The sequence below is a fragment of the Cheilinus undulatus genome, linkage group 9 (genome assembly GCF_018320785.1).
Source record: "Cheilinus undulatus linkage group 9, ASM1832078v1, whole genome shotgun sequence".
NCBI classification, from domain to species: domain Eukaryota; kingdom Metazoa; phylum Chordata; class Actinopteri; order Labriformes; family Labridae; genus Cheilinus; species Cheilinus undulatus.
Window position 1 is genome coordinate 30,428,042 of NC_054873.1, and position 20,764 is coordinate 30,448,805.

At 37.4% G+C, this 20,764-nt stretch overlaps 1 protein-coding gene across 1 annotated transcript; it reads left to right on the plus strand.

The window, feature by feature from the left end:
* Positions 1-3,761: 3,761 nt before the first annotated feature.
* kras (v-Ki-ras2 Kirsten rat sarcoma viral oncogene homolog) lies at positions 3,762-19,598 on the plus strand. Its single transcript, XM_041795356.1, has 5 exons — positions 3,762-4,019; positions 6,982-7,099; positions 7,954-8,132; positions 10,804-10,963; positions 17,178-19,598. The coding sequence occupies exons 2-5, from the start codon at positions 6,989-6,991 to the stop codon at positions 17,292-17,294; spliced, it is 567 nt and encodes a 188-aa protein (XP_041651290.1). The 5' UTR covers positions 3,762-4,019; positions 6,982-6,988; the 3' UTR covers positions 17,295-19,598.
* Positions 19,599-20,764: the final 1,166 nt, after the last annotated feature.

The window sequence follows — 20,764 nt, forward strand, 5'->3', positions numbered from 1 at the left end:
TTAAAAACATATTAGGATGAAATTTTTGATTTCACAAAAAGTACTTACACACATGTAGCCTACAGCAGTTGTTCTCAAAACTGGGGGTGATGAGGTTGCCAGATGTTTTAAAAATTAAAAGAAAATTTCTAAACGATTTCAGATGGTTTATTTCACTATTTTTTTATAAAAACGTGCATAAAATTAGTTAAATGTTAAACAAAAAACAGTGTTATTTGTTTAGATTTATGCTGAAATCAAAGTAATGTTTAAAAATCCTGAAACTTTAAGTCTGCACATGGCTATTCTTGAATTCCACAATGTTTCAACCACCTTCAGGTACAATGGGAGTCCTCGATCTTTGACACCTTCATTTTTGGTATCTTGGACTTGTAAAAGTTTGTGAACCCTGGGCTACAGCATAACATCAGCGAAGAAAGAGGATGGAGGCTACCGCTTTGTCCACAAGAAGCGCTAATGTTGACAAAAACAGTAGCTTTAATGTTGCAGGTGGAAAATGTGGAATATGTTTGCATCACTCACTGATAGGGATGCTGTTTATTTTTAGATTGTATGTTTCAATGCCTATCTGTAGATATCAAAAGATGTCAAATAAATGCAGTGAAGTAAAAGTATGGACATTTCCCTTTGAAAATCAGTATTTGTAAGAAACAGTAAATTCCCATTGAGGTACAGGTACCTACAAAAGTCTTTTTTTACTTTGAGTACTTGATGAGTACTTAGACATGTTACACTCTTCAAACTGCTGGCATGGATTTGTTTATTTCCTGGAAATTGTTAATGGGCATGGGAAGTTTGGAGTTCTTCAGGATGATTGCACAGATGTAGATGTAGAAAAAGTAATTAAGGTTTGGATTGGAGAGGTTTTTTTCCAGGTATAGACTACTGTTTGATGTCTGCATACAAATTATGCCTGCAAAAACAAACAAAAACTGTACTTGCAGTTGCATATTGTGATGTCAATAAAACTACATTAAACAGAATTACATATTAAAGATCATAATCAGGAGCTACATCCTTCTATAAAAAGGGTAAGTTCTTTGAGGAGCCCTCAAAATCTCGCTCATGTAGTTGTAATACATTGCTGCATTTTTGGGTTACACAATATGAAAATAGTTATTACATTATTGTGCTTTGCTTTGATATTCATCTAGATTAGACACTATGAAAGGGAAAAATAGTGGTATTAAATGTATGTTTTTTTCATTCCATTATGTCTAATTATCTTTTGTTCTAAATCAAATCCAAATAAAAACAAATTTGTACATTCATAAAACCTATACATCAGCATTGTTAAGGACAATTGTTGGAGCAATGTTTTCCATTTCACGTAAATACACATAGAGGATGAATCAAATCATGCAGCATGATTTGCTCAGGCAGCTGATAGACATTTATTGGTGGGACTGTGTATAAATGGAGGCTTACTGCCCTCTTGTGACTGAACAAACATCTCTTCTAATGCCACTGGATGCTGCTGTGACTCCAATGGTTTTTGAAAACTGAGTCACGGGAAGTGAAATCAGTAGTTTTAAATGCTCTTAGTTGCCAAGTTTGCAGTTTTACTTTCTGACACAAAAAGTGTATTTTAATTCTACTTTAAAACCATTTAGGTTTTCTATCTAAAAATCACGCCTTTAATAATTTCCCGGCACACGTCTGCTCAGGAAATCACATTTTTAGCTTATAACAGTTCTAGTGGTCCACATCCATTTCAATGAATAACTTTGCTGATTATAGTTTAACTGTATTTAAATATATAATCAAATGTTGGATATGGATATAACAGCACTTGAGCTGCATGGTGTTGCATTATTACTGCCATTACCTAACAGCAAGAGGGTTTCTGGTTCAAATCCAGACAGGGCCTTTCCATGTGAGGTTTGCATGTTCTCCCTGTGCATGAATGGAAATCTCTGCAGGTACTCCAACTTCCTCCTACAGTCCAAAGACAGTAGAAGTAGATGGATGGTAGCACCCGTAGACAAAATGTACCTGTTATAAGCAGCATTTGTTATCTTGTTAAAATACTTTCCAATACCCTAATTTATAATGTGCCGAGGTACAGTGAACGATGAAACACAAACACAAAAAATGAGACAGGTACAAATAAGATCATCCCAGAAGTTTAGTTGTTGAAATAAGAGAAGACAAGAGGAAACTGATTCATCACATCAAAAGGTAAAAGAAAAAGATAAATCCTTCGGATGGTATGGTGATAAAAATGTTTGAAACAAAGCTTAATGCTAGTTACACATTTTCAAGTTTGAGGTGACAGTAAACAGTATCCGTGATGTAAATTGTACAGCGGTGATATAAAAAATGGGGTCACTTTTTGTTCTTTGTACCTCTTTGTCAGTTAAGAATTTACTTCAATTATGAATGTTAAGTTATAAATGTTATTAGTAGAAAACATTGGTAATAGTTTCTTTTTTCCACATACTTTTAAAACTTGTTGGACAGGTCATTTTAACCAATGCAACTTTAAGGCTTACGTTATAGACCTATGTATTTATCTACTTTATTTTTGTGTGATGACAACTGCTACTGCTGTCTACAACCACCAAACAGAGTATAGCAAATGAATCAAGCATTTCAAATAGGATAAGGAGAAAAAAAAAATTAGATATTAGATAGGCCTGACTGAGGGTATGTCACAAAAAGTCATGCTATTCACTTATACACAATGATGATAATCATAAATAGTCTACTCCTCAGGGAACATATGATCATTTAATCTCTGGATTTTAATTAACATTATAAAACAACAGTGAAAATCATTTTTAAAAATCTCTTCTGTTTTTTAAATCCTGAACTCAGCTATGGTTTTAATAGAGGCTGCTCAGTTTGGAAAACTGCCGGACAAAAAGTCAGTAGTGACCTCTAGCGTGTCTGCAGAGGGAAGTAAAAATCGTGTATTTTTTTTTTGTTTTGTTTTGTTTTTGTTTCGGGGTGAATCTTTTTGTTCATGTGTTTTTTCCCCTTCCATTTTCTCTCTGTTTTTCTGGGGGTTAGGGAAAATATGATTTGAGGGATAGTGTCATTTTAATATCATTTAGTTCACTTTGCTAACAACATTCCCACTCACTACCCTAACTCTAACCGCCAACGTAAAATTATTGTGGATCTTTCAAAATATAAAATAAGAAAGTCATTTTTAATTCACTGAGGTGATGATTTCTCTAATTGTCGTCATATTTTTAAATCTCAGTTTTGTTGCGAGGCTACCATGTAAGTGTGATATATGCACAAAGAGTGCGCAGGAGCTATCCTAGTGAACGCTTTGGAAAACTGACAAGGGATTGCCAAATCATTTCCTTGCCTGGGAATGACGTCCCTGCAGCACAGCTCGGTTATATTTAGAGCCTATATATAGTGGAGTCGCCCCCTAGCCTTTGTTGACTCTGCAGCAGGCAGCAGCAGGAGATCACTACACTGAGTAGACGTCCTGAAACTGACACCATGTGACCTACATAGTTACTATAATAAATGTGATCATTACTAAATACATATGAAAATTAATGTCCACCCTTTGGTAAAGTGTGTGATTCAAAAACACAAGAATATTCCCCCAAATACAGCTTTTGAATTAATTGCAATAGTAAAACGAGTGTATTACCACTTATAGCAATGAATTCGATGCTTAAAGTGCATTAAAGGGCAGCAATAAAAGGCATGTTACTGCCCACATCGCATTACAGAGACGACATTTTCCCCAAACCGGTTAAAATCCACTGCTATGCTTTCTGGGTAAAGTGCGCCCCGGTATCCGCCCATATTCGCGTAAAGGAGGCCAACCTGAACAGCTAGGCCGGACGCTGGATCAAATGGAAAGTTCAATCGATTAATTTGCCCACTTTTTCGCAGGTTCCCGCTTGCTTCTGAGACGAGGTAGACTGACTTACATGCGGGTGTTTTGGTGTAAAATAGGAAATGCAGAGATCGTGTGAAAACAGAGGATTATCAGCTTGACTTATTTGGTCGCTACTTCGGACGCGGAACTCCTCACTCGCTAAAAGGTAAAACAAATGGATAAGATTCATACATGTGTGCCACTCCGGGGACTTTATTCCACAGTGTGCTCTGTATTTAGCAGATAGGTCCGCTTGTCTGTCGTGTTACCACTTAGCCTTACTATTACAGTGAAAATATTTGTTTTCGATGTTAGAGCAAACTACGCCCAATTGTTAACCTAACGTCTGGCCCTGCAATGCAGACCTTTGGGTTAGCCTGTCAATGGCGGCTCCAAAACCTGCACCGTGCCCCTGTTTGAATGAAAGATACCGACTTTGTCTGAAAACAAGGGGTAGACGACGCCCCATTCATGAGTTAAATTTATAAGACACACCATACTAGCACACGGGAAAGGTTAGCTTTCTTTAGAGACTGTGAGCGACCTCCCGTGCTAAGCTACAAGCTAACAGCACAGTAGCCTGGTTATTTAAACATAGTGCTTTGAGGGTTTCTCACAACCAATCTGGCAACCCTGCGGGCACACAGCAGTGGATTTAAATCAAATTCCTCCCCATTTTTAAGCTCTAGGTGTATTTTCCTGCTTTGAAACAAGGGTAGATAGGCCCTGTTTAACAGCAGCTAACTCACAAAACTAACAAACATTTATAAAGAGTCCTAGAATGAACATGGCTGCCAATTACTCATTAAAGTTGCTGGTAGCCAAGTGTTACAGGAATATTTCGTTTTTTTCAGGTAGTATTTTGTCTGTGCTTTAATATATAAAAAAGGTGGATAGTTTGTCATTTAAAGGTGTCAATAAGTCTATTTATAAACATGTTAAGCATAGTCATGTCATATTTTGTCCATATAAATGCTATTAACATAATTTTACCACAGTACAGTGGCTGTAAATTGTGAAGTGAATATGTTACTGTTATTTAACTCTGCTACAAAAAATAAGGGGTTTGGAAAATAGCTTTCTTAAGGTAAATAAACAGTGGCCCTGTGTGTCAGCTTTACATGTGATATATTCAGTCAGTCACAGGCAGTTTCACACCCCAGTAAGCTTTAAAGAGATAGTATTTATAAAGGCATGAGGTGGACAACTTTCAAACGTTGTCTGTGGCCTTAACAGTGCTCTTTATCTGCGTACAGATAAGATTTTTCCTATTGACCTGAACCGCCTCTCTGTAATATGTTTAAATCACAGAGTGTTGGGTGTAACGTATAACATGATAATTTCAGGGAGCAATTTAAAGTGTTGAGAACTCTAACAAGCATAGTTAGAGTATACCTTTGTTAGCCAAATACCTATCAAACCACATTCTGGTTTTTTGTTTGTCTAGAAAAGGCAATGATATTCAGTGGAGCTCCTCCCTGACTGCAGGCTGTGCAGGGCCGTGAGCAGTATGTACTGTAACTTCTGAAAAGGCCAGCTGCCACTATTGATGGGTGCTGCTCCACAAAGCAGTCAGACAGCACAGAGCCTCCCAGTTGCCATCAATTCTGGGGCCTTAATGTAATGTCATAGATTTCTGCCTGGGGATAGTTTCTGTTGTGTATCTGCTACTGAGAAAATACAACTGAATGTGCTGCTGGGTTCAGACATTTGATTACAGGGTATTTATAAGAATCTTTATCTCTTTAAATCAGTTGACACTTTTTGTCTGATCAGAGAAGTCCTCAAGGAGTTGGTGAAATACCCATTTTCAGAATAGTTTGATTCTAGTTAGGGATCCATCAACATTCAATATAGTTTTTTTCTGTGCCAAGGAATCAATATGCACACCCCTTGTTTTCTGCAGCACTTTTTAGTGTTTACATTTTCTTTGCGTTTATTTTCTTGCAGGTTAAGCATCATATGATGTGTGTGGTTGCTGTAGTTTTTTCCTGCAAGCCTTTTGAACTAAATTGGGCATTATCTCAATTGGAAGCAACAAACAGAGCATAATAGGGTAAATTTTCCACTGGATCATTTGTGTTATAAAAAGAATAGATAGGCTATTTTTGATTTAATTTTTCCAGTCTTCAAACCCAGAGGACAGTACAGGGTCTTAAAAAGTATTAAAAGTTGATAAATCAGTTTAGCAGACAATTACAGCATCTGTATAGCTTATCAATTGCTACTGTAAAGTGATCATGGGTGCATCAATGCTTAATTTTTTAGACACTTTATTTATAGTTTTTAGTTTAACACAAAGTGTTAACAGTAAACACATTAAGACAGAAAAATACAAGTAAAGTAATACTGTACTGGAGACAGAGTTTTAAATTACCTCATATTTGTCAGGATCACTTGTAGCACTCAACCTTCCTAGTCTGTAATGCTTTAAAATCTAAATTAAAGAATATATATATCCTGAAATGGGCAACAATGCCATGTCATCTTTCTCAAAATTCCTGCTGGCCCGCTTAGTAGATTAAAAGTGCTAAACTTGTAATAGGCTAATACTTCGAGAGTGTGGTATATTTACTCTTGGTCGTTTAACTACAAAGAAAATCAGACCTTTCATTGTCGGCTACTTTGTGGTATCAAACCAAGTTTTCCCCTCATATTCCAATCTCAAAATGCTTCAACAAAGCTCAGTTTGCATACTACAATAATAATTACTACCAACATTTTATTTTATATGTTGTCAAATTTTTATTTAACTATCAGCACAAAAGTTTACAAAACTGTGTCACTGATGAAAGAGATTAGAAATTGAAGATGCGATTGGGTCTTGAAATGTATGAAGAGGGTCATGAAAAGGGAATTTAAACGTTTTAAATTCAAGGTCAGATTTTCTGTATACACCCTATACTGATGTCCTAGAAAACTGTCAGCTTCTCAGAGAGAAATGAAGAGCACAAAGTGAAGCTAGCTCACAAAATTATGTTTTATAATTTGAGTATGAAATGGCTACACTTCTAAGCCTCTTGTTTTCATGGCTTTAACAGTGGCTCAGATGAATTGTTGCTGTGACAGATAACAGCCTGTGTCTGTTGAAATGCCTGAGTATAATTTGTTGTTTTTTGGTCCTACAGGTGAATCATGACAGAATATAAGCTTGTAGTGGTGGGAGCTGGTGGCGTTGGCAAGAGCGCTCTTACTATTCAACTCATCCAGAATCATTTTGTGGATGAATATGACCCCACCATTGAGGTAAAATTAAACTTTTGTGTGTGCATTTGTCTGTCAAGTCCATGACTGTTTCCATGTTTTTTGTGTATATCTTGGTGCATTCAAAACGCCTCTTAAAAGCAGGAGCTGCAGCAGGTTCTTCTGGTTTAAGTCTTAAAAAGAAACCAAACAGGTTATTTAAAAGTTTCCATTTGTGTCTACTGGCCTTCTCTCTCAGGTGGACAATAAATTAAACTGGTTGTTGTCATGCTGTTGCAGATTCAGACTTCTCAAAAGATTATTTGAATACAGAGAAACATCTTGAACATTAACAGTTCACTGGATCAGACGGTGATTATTTGTGTTGGAGCAAACTTAATGTGACCATCAGTGTGATGAAAGGCAGAGTGATTCATCACTGTGGAAATTGGGGCTTCATTTTAATTTGAGGTCTGCTGGAAAATTGAATAATGTAGTGCCCTACTTCAGCTAGAGTAGGCCAATCATTAAAATCAGTCCTGTGATGTCTTTCAGTAAAATCATGCAATGGTAAAGCAATCTTGACAGTTACATCTTGTAGAAAGGTTTATTTTGCTACATTTTTACTGTTATTCATCATGTTGTCTGTATATTTAACATCTGTTAGAAAAAGAGGAGCTTTTTCCAAAATTAGTTTTCATGAAACCATCAGCACCATACTGTCGTCTCAGAAAGGCATGCTTTGTCCTAAAAATAGTTGCCTGCTTTTATACTATGCATGTTCTACATTTAATAAAGCACAACTGAAATTAATCATTCTCAAATAATTTCATCCACATCCAGCTGTGTATTTTTTGATTAAGCTGCAGTTTGCTGACACAAGACTTTGAACGCTCTCTGACCTTCTCTCCGTCCAGGATTCGTACAGAAAGCAGGTCGTGATTGACGGGGAGACGTGTCTGCTGGACATCCTGGACACTGCAGGTCAGGAGGAGTACAGTGCCATGAGGGATCAGTACATGAGGACAGGAGAGGGCTTCCTCTGTGTCTTTGCCATCAACAACACCAAGTCCTTCGAGGACATCCATCATTATAGGTGAGCCAGGCCACTAGGGGTGTGAGGTGCTGATCGTCTCATTTCAGAGAGCTGGCTTGATTCTGGCCAGGATTATTTGCTGCTTGTCATTTCCTTTTTTTAATTTCCTTTCACTTTTGTACAGTCTGATGTCTAAGAATGGCAAGAATAGATAGATTATAAGATGGGAATTTATATTTTTCATAAACAGAAGTCTGTTTGTTATACTCCTGAGCATGTAAAGGTACATACAGTTTCCCCAGGCACAGATTTGGCCTGACTGCAACGTTGCATGCCATCGTCAAATGTTGAGTACGAATATGAGCATCAGGGATGAAAAATGCTCTTGTAGGATGACAAAATTATCAATGTGTCAAAGACGCCCCACGACCCCAACTCAACAAGACTAGCATGTCAGAATTTTTCTTGCATCCTCATCTAGTTTGACCCTGATGTCAGTGACATATGTTCTGACACCTACCAACACGAGAGCAACAGGACTAGAGTCTTGTTGCCTAGTCAGATAAGGAGCCGTCGTAAACGACCGAAAGTATAGAAACTGACTGTTAAATGTCGCCAGTTTTCCAAATTTACACACTGCAACTGAAATGCACGATATTGTTCATAGCTAATGATATTTCAATGTGCATGATTCCTGAATTTCTACCCCTTCCTACCCCTCTACTTCACAAAAACATAACAATCACAAAAATGAGATCATATCAAGAATGATATCAATCATTGGGAAAAAAAAGCATATTAAGATATGCATATTAAAGTTAATGAACATATTCATAATGACATACAATTTACCATTAGTTTAATGGTATTATATAGTGCTTTGTATTAGGGATGAAATTATTCCTCAAATTATTCGAGTGATTCGATTCAAAAAATTACTTGAGGCAAATTATCTGCCTCGAGGCTTCACTTAGACCAGTCCTTTATTCATATACGCCCATGCTGTCAGCCTGGTGACAGTATGGACGCTTGGTGACGGTGTGCTGTGTTTTGCACAGATGGCTTTTTGTGTGGCACAAGCACTTGTTTTTGCTGTTACTATAAGGTAACATGCATGATATGAGGTGTGAAAATCATGAGAGAAGAGAAGTTGACACAGTGATGTTTATGGGCACTCATCTGCGTTTTTACACATTCACTGACCGTGGCTTCTGTGAACCTACGCAGATCTCTGCATTTACGCACTGCCTGCATGACTCGCTGGTGTGAGACAGTGCTCAGTTTGTGTCTGCAGACTTCAGGGAATTCCATAAACTTCTCTGTTTGAGCCGACAGTTTCACAGAACACCGAAAGGCTTCTCGATTCATGTCCTGTCTTGGTGCTTCACCCCCCCACGCATGTTACACATTTAATCATAAATTATTATAAATTCAGCGCACTGACGTCTTGATAACAGTGTATTTTTCAAAAAGATTAAGCATACTGAATAATTTGATAGGACTTATATTGAAAATGAGTTGACACTAATTAAATAAAAACACACTATTGCCACAGAAAGTGACTGAGACAGAGACTTAATAGGTTAAAGTTCATCATCATACAGTCAGGATTCAACAGGTCACAGAAGCAGCTTTATCCCTTAAAATGGTTTCTCCAGGTCAGTGGATGGTCTTTAAAGGTCATATTTTTTTTAATGGTGGATGAACTCCCAAAAAAAAGTGCAAAAATTAAAAGTGAGCACCCTTTGAAACAGACCATATTTCTGTAATCTAAATGTTCACCTTTCAGCCATCATCAGACCGCTGTGTGAATGATGGAGCTTTATTCTTGCTTTAATGTGAAATATTACATTCATTTCAAAAGTAGAGGATATTAAAATGATTAAGTGTCCCTTTACTGACAAATTGGAAAATAAACTACAACATAAGAACTAAAGTGTAGGCACCCAAAATTTCCTGAGAGAGGAGCTCTGAACCCCCAAGTATGGCACAATCTAATTTAATTTAATTATTTAACTTCCTTTTAACTTTGATAAATGCCATCAGAACTGGATTGCACTTTGTAAAACATATTTTCTTTTGAGAACCTGTTACTACCAATTTTTAATGGATGTAGTTCATTTAAGAGACCCAGCTTTTTTTCTCATTTGGTTAGTACTACTTCTCTTGAAAAAAGCAAAAGTGACTGATTAAAAAAATGCAATATTTCTCATTGGAGCACTTGATTAATCGGGAGAAGAATTGATAGAATACTCGATTACAGAAAGAAATGATTACTGCAGCCCTACTTTATATGCTTTATTATTAAGTATACAAGGGTAGTAAATATTTATATCATAATATGTTTGAAATCATGTGTTTCAAAATAATATAATTTCTATAATTACAGGTGTTACAGCAAATTTAAAAACATCTTTTTCATAATAAAGGTGCATAGGAGATGGTTAAGTCTTTCAAAAATTGAACTCCTGTTCACATTTCACTGTTTAAATTTCACAAATCAGTCATCAGTGTTTCAGGTAACGTCTTTCAAAAGGTCTGAATTTGCCGATACTGTTGTTAAACTGACGCATCTGTGCTTCCCTAGTAATGACCCTGAAATTCTCTTGATATGACCTTATTTCTGGCTACTGTAATATGATATTAAAATATTGGTCTGTTGAAACCAGAAGAAGTGTAACCAAAGGCTAATTCAGTCAATTGAATCCCCTGTTGTTTTTGTCCATGCCAGAGAACAGATAAAGAGAGTGAAGGACTCTGAGGATGTCCCCATGGTGCTGGTGGGGAACAAGTGTGACCTCCCGTCCCGGACAGTGGACACCAAGCAGGCTCAGGACTTAGCACGCAGCTATGGCATTCCCTTTATCGAGACCTCAGCCAAAACCAGACAGGTGAGAGTCCAGAAGGAGACGGCCATGCCCTGCACACTCATAACAGTTTAGCCTGTCTGTCACTACTCTGCTGCTGCCAGAATATTCCACTGCAGGTCTGTGGCGCATGTTGGACGGTGAGAAGCTGCATGTGGTCTTGGGTATTTGGCTTGAGGGACGAAGCAATGAAAATCAGTTTTGAATGTTGTTGATACTTACAGAAGGCTTAATTGTCTTTGCACTAGAAGGTTAAGTCTTGGGTTGCTTGGTGCTGTTGATTTGTGTTACATTCAGGGACTCGAATGTTTTGTTTTAATCATGTTGCTGGGAAATGTCTCAGGCAACGTGCTGCCATCATTAAATCTTCTTTGGTTAATTGAATTTTTTATTTATTGGCTATAATGGAATCAATGCATGCTCCTCTGTCATGGATATATGAAATTATATGCTCATTAGGGCCACTCTCACAGGATCCTGCACTAAATCAGAAAATGTGTGTCAAGGAGTCTGCATGAAAGGACAATCTGTCGGTAATCACTCAGTGGGGTGGCTGATTCTGCTTCCTGGTTACTGTGACTGGGTGCTGGAAGATTTGCGGTGGTGTTAGTCGTACTGTAATGGTGTGTGTTGTGAGCATGGCCTCAGGTGTCTGACTGGCTGACAAAGTGATCTGTAAACACATCTTTCCTGGTTTCTGTGACCTGGGGTGAATCATGGCTCCTTCTGGTGCGGGGGAATTAATGACACAATGATTGATTTCTTACAGCTTTGTTCACATTTTCTTACCTGAGTGTAATTCACGCTCCACACTGTGCTGCCGCTGCTGCTGGGAGAGCAGCTGTCTCTTGCATTCATAGCCCTGCAGATTTTTCAAAATCTCAGCAATTTCATTCAGATTACCTGGGAAATCTCCCACTAAGAGGGAAATGCTCAATTACATGTGTGTGCTCTTCTTCATATTAAGATAGGAAATTAAAACCTAACTGTGCTATTTTTTTATTCTCTTACTCGCCTTCTCCTGGTTAAGGTTTCCTTTTTAATTAAACTATAAACAGATTCAACAATAACAATTCTGCTATTCTTTATTTTAAAATTTCCATTACAGCTCATAAAGTACCCTTTTTTCTGAAATTATGCAGAAGAGGCTTCCTTACTTTTGCAGAATGATAATTGGAACATACAAGGGACATTTTCTTTGAGGTTAAACTGATCATGATCCAGCCCATGCTGAAGCCCTAAGCAGACAAAAATCTGGACATTTTGTGTCACTCTGTTTTCCCTTACATTTTTTATTGTTTTCTTTAGGGATGCACAATTTTATCAGAATACTGATACCAGCAAGTGCTGTCTTAAAAAGTTCACCACTATGGGCTAAATATTGGCCTTAAGTACAAATGAATGTGTGGAGTTTTTAGCAGGACCTACAGACCTACTTCAGCTGAAGCTTTTTTTTTTGTTCACCCTCATTCCTTTAACTTTAAAGTACAGGTTGACAGGTATATGGGCTATGCAAGACTGATTCCAATACTGATTATTAGTAGCTATGTAACCAATATTTGGAACCAATATGCAAATTTAATTCAAATTCACTTCAAATTTCAGTTTTCTCAAGATTTTACCTTATTTCTCTTCTTACTTGGGATAACAAAGGTGGTTTTCCCAAGATAATGAGAAATTATCAGAATTTCAATGTTATCTTGGGAAAATGGAGGAAACAAAAATGTATCCATGCACTCCTGTAACTATACACTTTTCAACTATGTTTGTTTAGTCCTGCCTCTTTTCTCAATCATGCCTTTTTCCTTATAAAGTCCAAACTAAGGTTAACCAATTAGTAAAATAATCTTATTTTGATTTTATTTCCCCCTCAATATTGTTGATGCGATTTAAAATAGGATTATTTAAGTAAGTCCCTCATTTTGTGTATATTCTACAAACACAAATAAAAAGTAATTCTACATAGGATTAAATGATTTTGGATTAAAGGTCATAAGAACTGTAGTGTCGAAAGGTAAAATAGTATTTAACTGGTATTTTGACACATTTCAGGTTAAAGAAATAATGCACCTTCTTCAATATGAAATTCCACTAAGACATATTTCCATTTTATCTAAATTGCCAAGGAGTAGTTGAACTGGCAACATTTATATTAAATACATTTATGTGGTAGAAATTTGAGTCACGCTTTCTTTCTTTCTTTTTGTTTTTTAAGATTATTTTTGAGGCATTTTGCTGCTATTCCAATAGGATAGCTGAAGAGAGACAAGAAACATGGGGGAGAGAGAGGGGAAGACATGTACCAGAGACTGGAAATCGATCGAGTTACCAGTGTGTTGAGAACTGCCTTGGTATATGGGTGCCTGCAAAATTGGCACCCTGGATTCCGATTTTTCATAATGGGTCGTAATGGATCCTGATTCCTGACCAGTTAAGAACCTCTGCTTCAAAATGTGATCTAAGTACAAAGGTCTGATTGTTTGTTGATGTTAAACCTTAAAGTTTGTTTTAAGGACTTAAGTTGTAGTCTGAAGTCAGTTACTTAATCTGCAAAGAAACCGAAAATTGTGCATCCCTAGTTTTCTTGATATCTAGACTTAATCATCTTATCTCAGGATAAAAGTGCTGGTTTTCCTGAGGTATGAGTTAATTTCTGTAGATCTCAAGGATTTGACTGAAAGTGATGTTTTTGTCACAGGAAAACCAGCACTTTTATCTTGAAGAAGAGTAATTTAAGAAAACAGAAATGAAGTCATCACAGGAGACTGGAGTGCAATTTAATGTATGGATACATGTCCTTTTAGGGCTTCCTTACATTTCACTGAGAGAGAGGAAACTGCCAATCCTTCCAAATCAAGAACTATTGAGTTTGGTAGATAGAAGATAGATTTGAATTGGATTATATCAGTTTAAAAGACAGGGCTGTCTAAGTTAAACCAGCAGATTTACTTCAAACATGACTTTTCTTTGCTTCTTTGTGTCTTTAAGCTTTAACACATGCACACATACAGTTTGTCCTCATGTAATCCTCGACACTGAGGAAAAGTTGTGTCTCACACTACAGAGAGTGGAGGATGCCTTTTACACTCTGGTACGGGAGATCAGGCTGTACCGGCTCAATAAGCTCAGCAAGGAAGAAAAGACTCCGCGCTGTGTCAAGCTTAAAAAGTGTGTTGTGATGTGAAAGGGGTAAGTGTATGCAGCCGCACCCCGCCAGCTCTCTGTGTCTGTATGTCTGTTGTTAGTGGGAATTGTGGAGGAGAGGATACACGTGGAGAGATGGAGCTCGATGGCTTATTAAAACCTAATCTGCTGGGGGTGTGGTGAGGCTTAAACAGAAGGCTGACATTGCTGATGGTCTCTTCTCTTTTTATTGACTCTATATCGTGGACAATTATTATTGAGGGCTGTTTCAACACTGGGATCCTTTACCTGCATTTGAACACAAATTTGATTGTCCCTACCATTCTGACTAACCCACACAGTCTGCACACTTTTCTACCTCTGTGCTTAAATAATTTGTCATGTTTTCTCATCAAATTGCAGGAAATTGCTGTGATTTCTCCCCCAAAAATGTTGGTGCAAATAAGATTTGTCTGAAATATATAAACAATTGGACATGTTTTTAAAAAGTCCATCCTCTCATTGGACAAATAACCAACTCCCAAGCTTGGCCGGGAGTCTTTTTCATGCTCTTGTTTGGAAAAACTGTCCCAATTTGCAGACAGATTGTGTCCTAAACCAGATGAAACTACCAGTGTGAAAACACCCTTAATCTATTGATATCAACATTAAGAAAAAAAGAGGGTTTGGGCTGGTGAGCCCGCATGCTTGATTTATAGGCGATTGTGGTGAATCTTGGACTAAATCATGGACTGAAATGTTTCTAATGAAGATGTGGTCTAAGAAACTGGAAAATTGTGTGTATGTTTGTTGGTGAGAGTGTTGCTTTCTTAGTCTTTCCTGCTCTTGTTGAAACATCCTCTTTTCTCTGTATCTTCTCCACATTTACATTGACAACCCTTAATAATCTGTTTAGTACTGTAATTGCCTCAGATATTAGCTACATTCACACTGTGCCTTTTATTCAGCCTTAATCTGAATATGAGCTCAGCAAGAATATGAAACCTGTATTTAAACCCCTCCGTCAGATTAAATCGGCCTGGTCAAACGAATAAAAAGCGGTCCCAACCTTTAAAAACTCAATGTTAACCACTTTGGGTCTTTGGAAAAACACCCACTTGGATTTGTGTCTAAAATCAAAGTTGCTCACCTGAGAAAGAGAAGTCCCTCTTCTTTTAATTTGTTACTCAGGAGAGTCTTCTTCCACCCTGTGCAGGTTTCCCAAGTGTACCCATCTTGAAACTGTTTATGAGTTGAAAGAGATTGAACAGAAGGCAAACCTGCTGTTAGATATCTCTGTTGGCTCAATATTTAAAAAGAATCTGTTGCCTCAGTACAACACAGCAGTTAACCAGTATCCCTGCCAAGCACTCAGCTCAGAGCAAGTCTGTCTTTTATTTTTTAATGGTTAAATTGTGTCAGTAGACTGCACAAAGTAACACTAGAATAATATACGATGGCACAAATATGTGCACTACACTCTGTTTGTCAGGGGGGAGCACTGCTGAATTTTGCACTCTACAGTAAATTTTACGTTTCAGCTTTGCCCTCTTATTTAGAAGACGGTATATTAGAAAAGAGGGAAAAGAAGGTTGAAAAGAAATTTTTTTGGAGTTAAAGCTCCTGTAAGAAGACACTAAAATTAATACAGATGCATCCTTATGACCAAGCAAAGATTCTTTCTGATCTATTCTAGGGGTTCAACTTGTCATTATTTTAATAACATGGATGTCACAGAGCTTTTGGTGAAATTCTAAATAATATTTGAAAAATAAACTAAATGTTGAAAAGCTTTTAAACAAAAAGTAGTTTGAAAAGGCCATGGAATAACAGAAAATACAAGTAGTTGTTTTACAATATGTACAAGCCGCTCATTGACATGCCTGTGAACTTTAAGATTCTGAGACAAAACAGATTAAATGAAGCCCTTTAACTTATTGTGGAAATCTATCACAGTATAGTATTAGTATTTGTAACTCTAACACCTGGCATACATTTTAGCACAGATTTAACCAATCAAACAGTTATTTATACATCTTTATGAAGGGAAGTCTTACGCTCACATTCCACATACTCCGTCTGGGCAGTGTTTTCCATGTGAACTGCACTTTGGAGCAAATAACTTCCTCTCCAGTCAGTCTTTGCAATAAGGGCTGACAGATATTGATTTTTCAGGGTCAGTATTGATGCTGCTTCGACTAAGAATTTCTGCCTATATCTGTTATACTTCCATGGTTAATGTCCACATGATACACGAGCAAATCACAGTGTTTAAAGTGAGGGTTCAGTGCAAGAGAGAGAGTGGGGAGAGGGGAGGAGGGCAAGCAGGCAAGAATGAAGGGGCGAGCGTTATCTTCATTAATCACCCACCTAAATGAACTGGACTGATGACAAAATTTGCATAAAATTGAACCTGTCCTGAAAAAAATAATGATGGGAGAAAGTTTCAGCATCAGTGCGCAAACATGATTTGAAACGCATGAGCTCAGTTTTCTTTTTTAAAATGCAAAAAATTTTGGACAAAAAACAGATTCGGTCTCAAGACCAGTCTTGACATACTATTGCAGCTGAACCTGTAACTCTGCTATGATCTTGTGATCTCGTGTCTCCAGCTGCTCCACTGTGCATCGCTCCACAAATACATCCAGTAGGTGAGGGCGCACTCAGTACACAGCACAGGCTGAGTATGTGGAATTTGAGGGTTAGTCTCCAAAGGTTATTGATATGATACATTGCAGATCTTGGTCATTTACAGCTCGGCCACACCATCAGTCATTAAAGCTTGTTCTAATGTTGGCTAGTATGAATAGAGTAGGGAAGATAACTTGTTAATAGCGTGACTAAAAGGAAAGAAAATCAGCAAAAAGGTAAGTAGTGCTGCTTTATCCACCAGAGGAGCCAAAATCAACACAAACAGAAACTTCCTTACTGGAGCTTTAAATAATATAAATCCCCTTTAAATTAAAATATCACCTCATAATCAGTGAACAGTTCTCTAAATGCTACCAGGTGCTTTATCAAGGGTGTGTTTTTTATTTCACTGCACTAAGACTACTGGTATTAGAATAACATCCTATATCCATGATATCCTGATCTCTGTGTTCTTCTTTTTCAGGGCGTTGACGATGCCTTTTACACATTAGTGCGAGAAATCCGGAAGCATAAGGAGAAGATGAGCAAGGAGGGCAAAAAGAAGAAAAAGAAGTCCAAGACAAAGTGCACACTTATGTGAATAATGACCCCTTTTCAAGACAGACTAAAAAAAAACAACCTATGTTGAACAGTTAAAGTAATACATTTTGTACATTACACTAAATTATTAGCCTCTTTCTCAATACCCACCATGCTGAATACTAAACCTGACCCCACTTTTCTGCCTTTATGTTGTTTGCTACGCGGACACCAATAAGCTTTATTTTCAGTTCAGTGCCAGTTGCCCACACGTGTTGGTCCAACAGCCATGATGATGTTTGATTGGATATTTTTTTATAACCACAGAAGCTGTGAGCTAATTGGATCACAGCTCATGTTTGACAAATTATTCGTGAACAATTTAAGTTTTTGCTGTTTTACCCCCATTTGCTTAAAAAGTCTTGGCATGCAAAAGTCCTGTCATGCTCTTTAAGTCTGGGATGCCAAAGAATGATTTTCCATCGTGATTCAAATCTGAAAAAGGACCAGCACTCAGCCAGATGAGATCCAAATGTCCCAGCCACTGTGTAATGTCCCTGTCTCCAATGGCCTCTAGGTATGACTTAGTTTATCACTGATATAAGTATGCATGCAAACTCCTACTCTTCTCCCAGTGTGTTAACACCCTTATTAGCTCAGATTAATTTGTCCATGCTTTGTACTGTGTGGGGAGTGATTTCTTACCTACATGAGATGTTTGTGTTTTTTTCTTTTTGCATGCATTGTGTTCTAAATGACATCGGGGTTTTTGCAAAAACTGCCTCTGGTGGAGCCAGAAATGAGCAACTTTGACCCAAGCTGATATCACACCATTTTTTTTAAGTCTATAGGAAGAAATCAGTACTTGCTTTTGGTGGAAAGAATAGCCGCTTTTGCTTAATTGATTACAAATTAAGGACAGAAAGGTCAGATGATTTTTTAACAACCCATTGGGACTAGCTGTTGGCCAGAGTCTTAATGTAGCAGGGATTCATGCCAAGTCAAACTAGAGTCCAACCACGTTTTTGACCTCTCTGGTCATGTTTTCTTCTTGTCTTTACTGTAAGGCACAAATTCAGTTGTTTTAATTCATCCTGGCAAAATCTTTTTATTGTCTTTTGTTACATAAAATGTCTTGTCAAAATCCTCCTGATCGAGGCGATCAAATTTGAACTTTATGAAGCCTTTAATTAGCTTATTATCAATGTTTATCAGGTTTAAATTTGTGATTCTTGAGTAGCTAGCCTCAGATGTCATGCCTTGTCCAGTTATGAAGCTGTTGACTGTTTCTGTGCGACAGGTTAGAAAGCTGAGAGTATCTTGAAGCAGCTCTCAGGAGTCTTTTCTCTTTGTGTCACAGAGGTTGTTCAAAATGTCGTCCAAATGGAGTTTCAGATTCTTCCTTTAGTGACGCTTTTAAAAAAAGTTTTTAGATTAACTTCTTTAAGTGCTGGAATAGTTTGGAGGGCTGCCTTTCAACAGAGATGATTGTCCAGCCAAAATAATTTGTCATTTACTCTCAGAAAGCTTGTTTATGGAGGTGATGTAACTGGAACTGATGTGTGTAAATGAGGCAATAACTGCCATCAAATTGGTTTTTAGAGAAAATTGTCTCAATTTGTAATAAAAAAAAGTGTTCTTTTTTTCTTCCCGGGTTAAACAACACTTAACATTTTCCATCATATTGCGAGCTGTTCCCCTGGGATTTTTTTATTTGCCTTTTATGTTTGCATTAGGTGCTACTTTTAGAAGGTAGAAAGCCCCCAGACAACTTCTACTATGTCCTGTTTGTGCTCGCACAAAACACTGTCATAGGGGAGCAATGTTGTTGACACAGAATATCCAGATATTATACGTCATTCTTCCAGGATTAATGAATTTTGATCTGGTTTATTATTACCTCTTTTTTCTCATGAAGTAGATAATAACTGTCAATGCGATTTGAATTAAGGATCCCTCTTTGTTAACAATACTGTCTCTGAGTAGTTTAACTGAAATGTTTGAAATGTTCCTCTTCCTTTATTGCGTGCCAACAGCGGATTTCTGAATTGTATCATTTATACCTGGATCATATTTTAACAACCTTTGTATAGTTGTGATACTGAAAGGTGCATATTTTGTAAATTGTGCTTCATTTCGTTGGTGTGTCTAAATGAATGTTGCTTTAATGGAGGTTCACTCCGCTCTGTGTATGTGACTAGAGAGTGTGTGTCTGGGTCCAGGTCTAGGGAAGTGAATGAATGACCACTTCACAGCACACCTGTTGTGGGCAGTGCAGAGTGGTGATCTGATCTCAAATGAGTCTATTTTTTGCCATGAATCTCACCACTCCTATTTAATGTGTAATAAAGAACAAAGAAAAGAGGAATTTCACTCTCTGTCTCTTTCTTCAGATGTCTCTTATTGGTTCTTTTTGTGTAAAAAAAAACATATGGTTTTAAGACCTGAAATTGCTTTTAACCAGGGCTTTCCACAACAGAGCCAACTAGTCACTTAAAATCATAGCTGCCTCCTTTTTTCCCTATTGTACAATAGTTTGACTAAGAGGTTATGACACGTCCGCACATTTGAGATTAATTTTAAAGTAACTATTTAAGAATTTTTTAATTGCAACATAAAAAACTAATGTCAATATTGTGGTGAAATAACACCATATGCTTCTGTTATGTGTGGTGTCTTAAGTTTTGAATTCTGAAAATCTTATTACAGTGTTTAAATAATCTCTTAGGTTGTCTTGCGTTAAAACTCTCATTTTTCAGATGACCAAATGATAAAATAAGATCAAATCTTGTGAGCTTCATTTATGAAGTTGCTGATTTTTAAAATAACTGCTTTTCTTTAATGAAACTTCAAAATGTTGCTTAAATTTTCACCAGATTGCAGGAAATGAAGTGTTAAGTGCTCAACATTTCCTGATGAAGGCTCACAAAATCCACATCTGTTAAAAGCCCTACTATATTCATATTGCAAAGAGAGAATGCCTTTTGTTTATGCTGAAATATAAAAATAATGCATTTATATCTCCCCGTATTATCATACGGACCAAACTCTTGTTGTCCAGCAGGTGGCACTGTTCACTCACTCTGGGAGGTCAGATTCTTCACAGAACCCTCTAGTTGCACTTTCACAGAGTGACCCTGGGTTTAGATTTAACGAGTCACATGCACTGTATTGCCAAAAGTATTTGCTCACCTGCCTTTACTCACATATGAACTTAAGTGACATCCCATTCTTAATCCATAGGGTTTAATATGACGTCGGTCCACCCTTTGCAGGTATAACAGCTTCAACTCTTCTGGGAAGGCTTTCCACAAGGTTTACGAGTGTGTTTATGGGAATTTTTGACCATTCTTCCAGAAGTACATTTGTGAGGTCATGCACTGATGTTGGACGAGAAGGCCTGGCTCTCAGTCTCGGCTCTAATTCATCCCAGAAGTGTTCTATTGGGTTGAGGTCAGGATTCTGTGCAGGCCAGTCAAGTTCATCCACCAAACTCTTTCATCCATGTCTTTATGGACCTTACTTTGTGCA

Bases quoted from the DNA above. Each gene is read 5' to 3' on its own strand.
- kras (XM_041795356.1), top strand. From the start codon at position 6,989: ATGACAGAATATAAGCTTGTAGTGGTGGGAGCTGGTGGCGTTGGCAAG. The intron at 7,100-7,953 runs GTAAAATTAAAC...CTCTCCGTCCAG, and splicing joins AATATGACCCCACCATTGAG to GATTCGTACAGAAAGCAGGT. The intron at 10,964-17,177 runs GTGAGAGTCCAG...CTTCTTTTTCAG, and splicing joins CCTCAGCCAAAACCAGACAG to GGCGTTGACGATGCCTTTTA.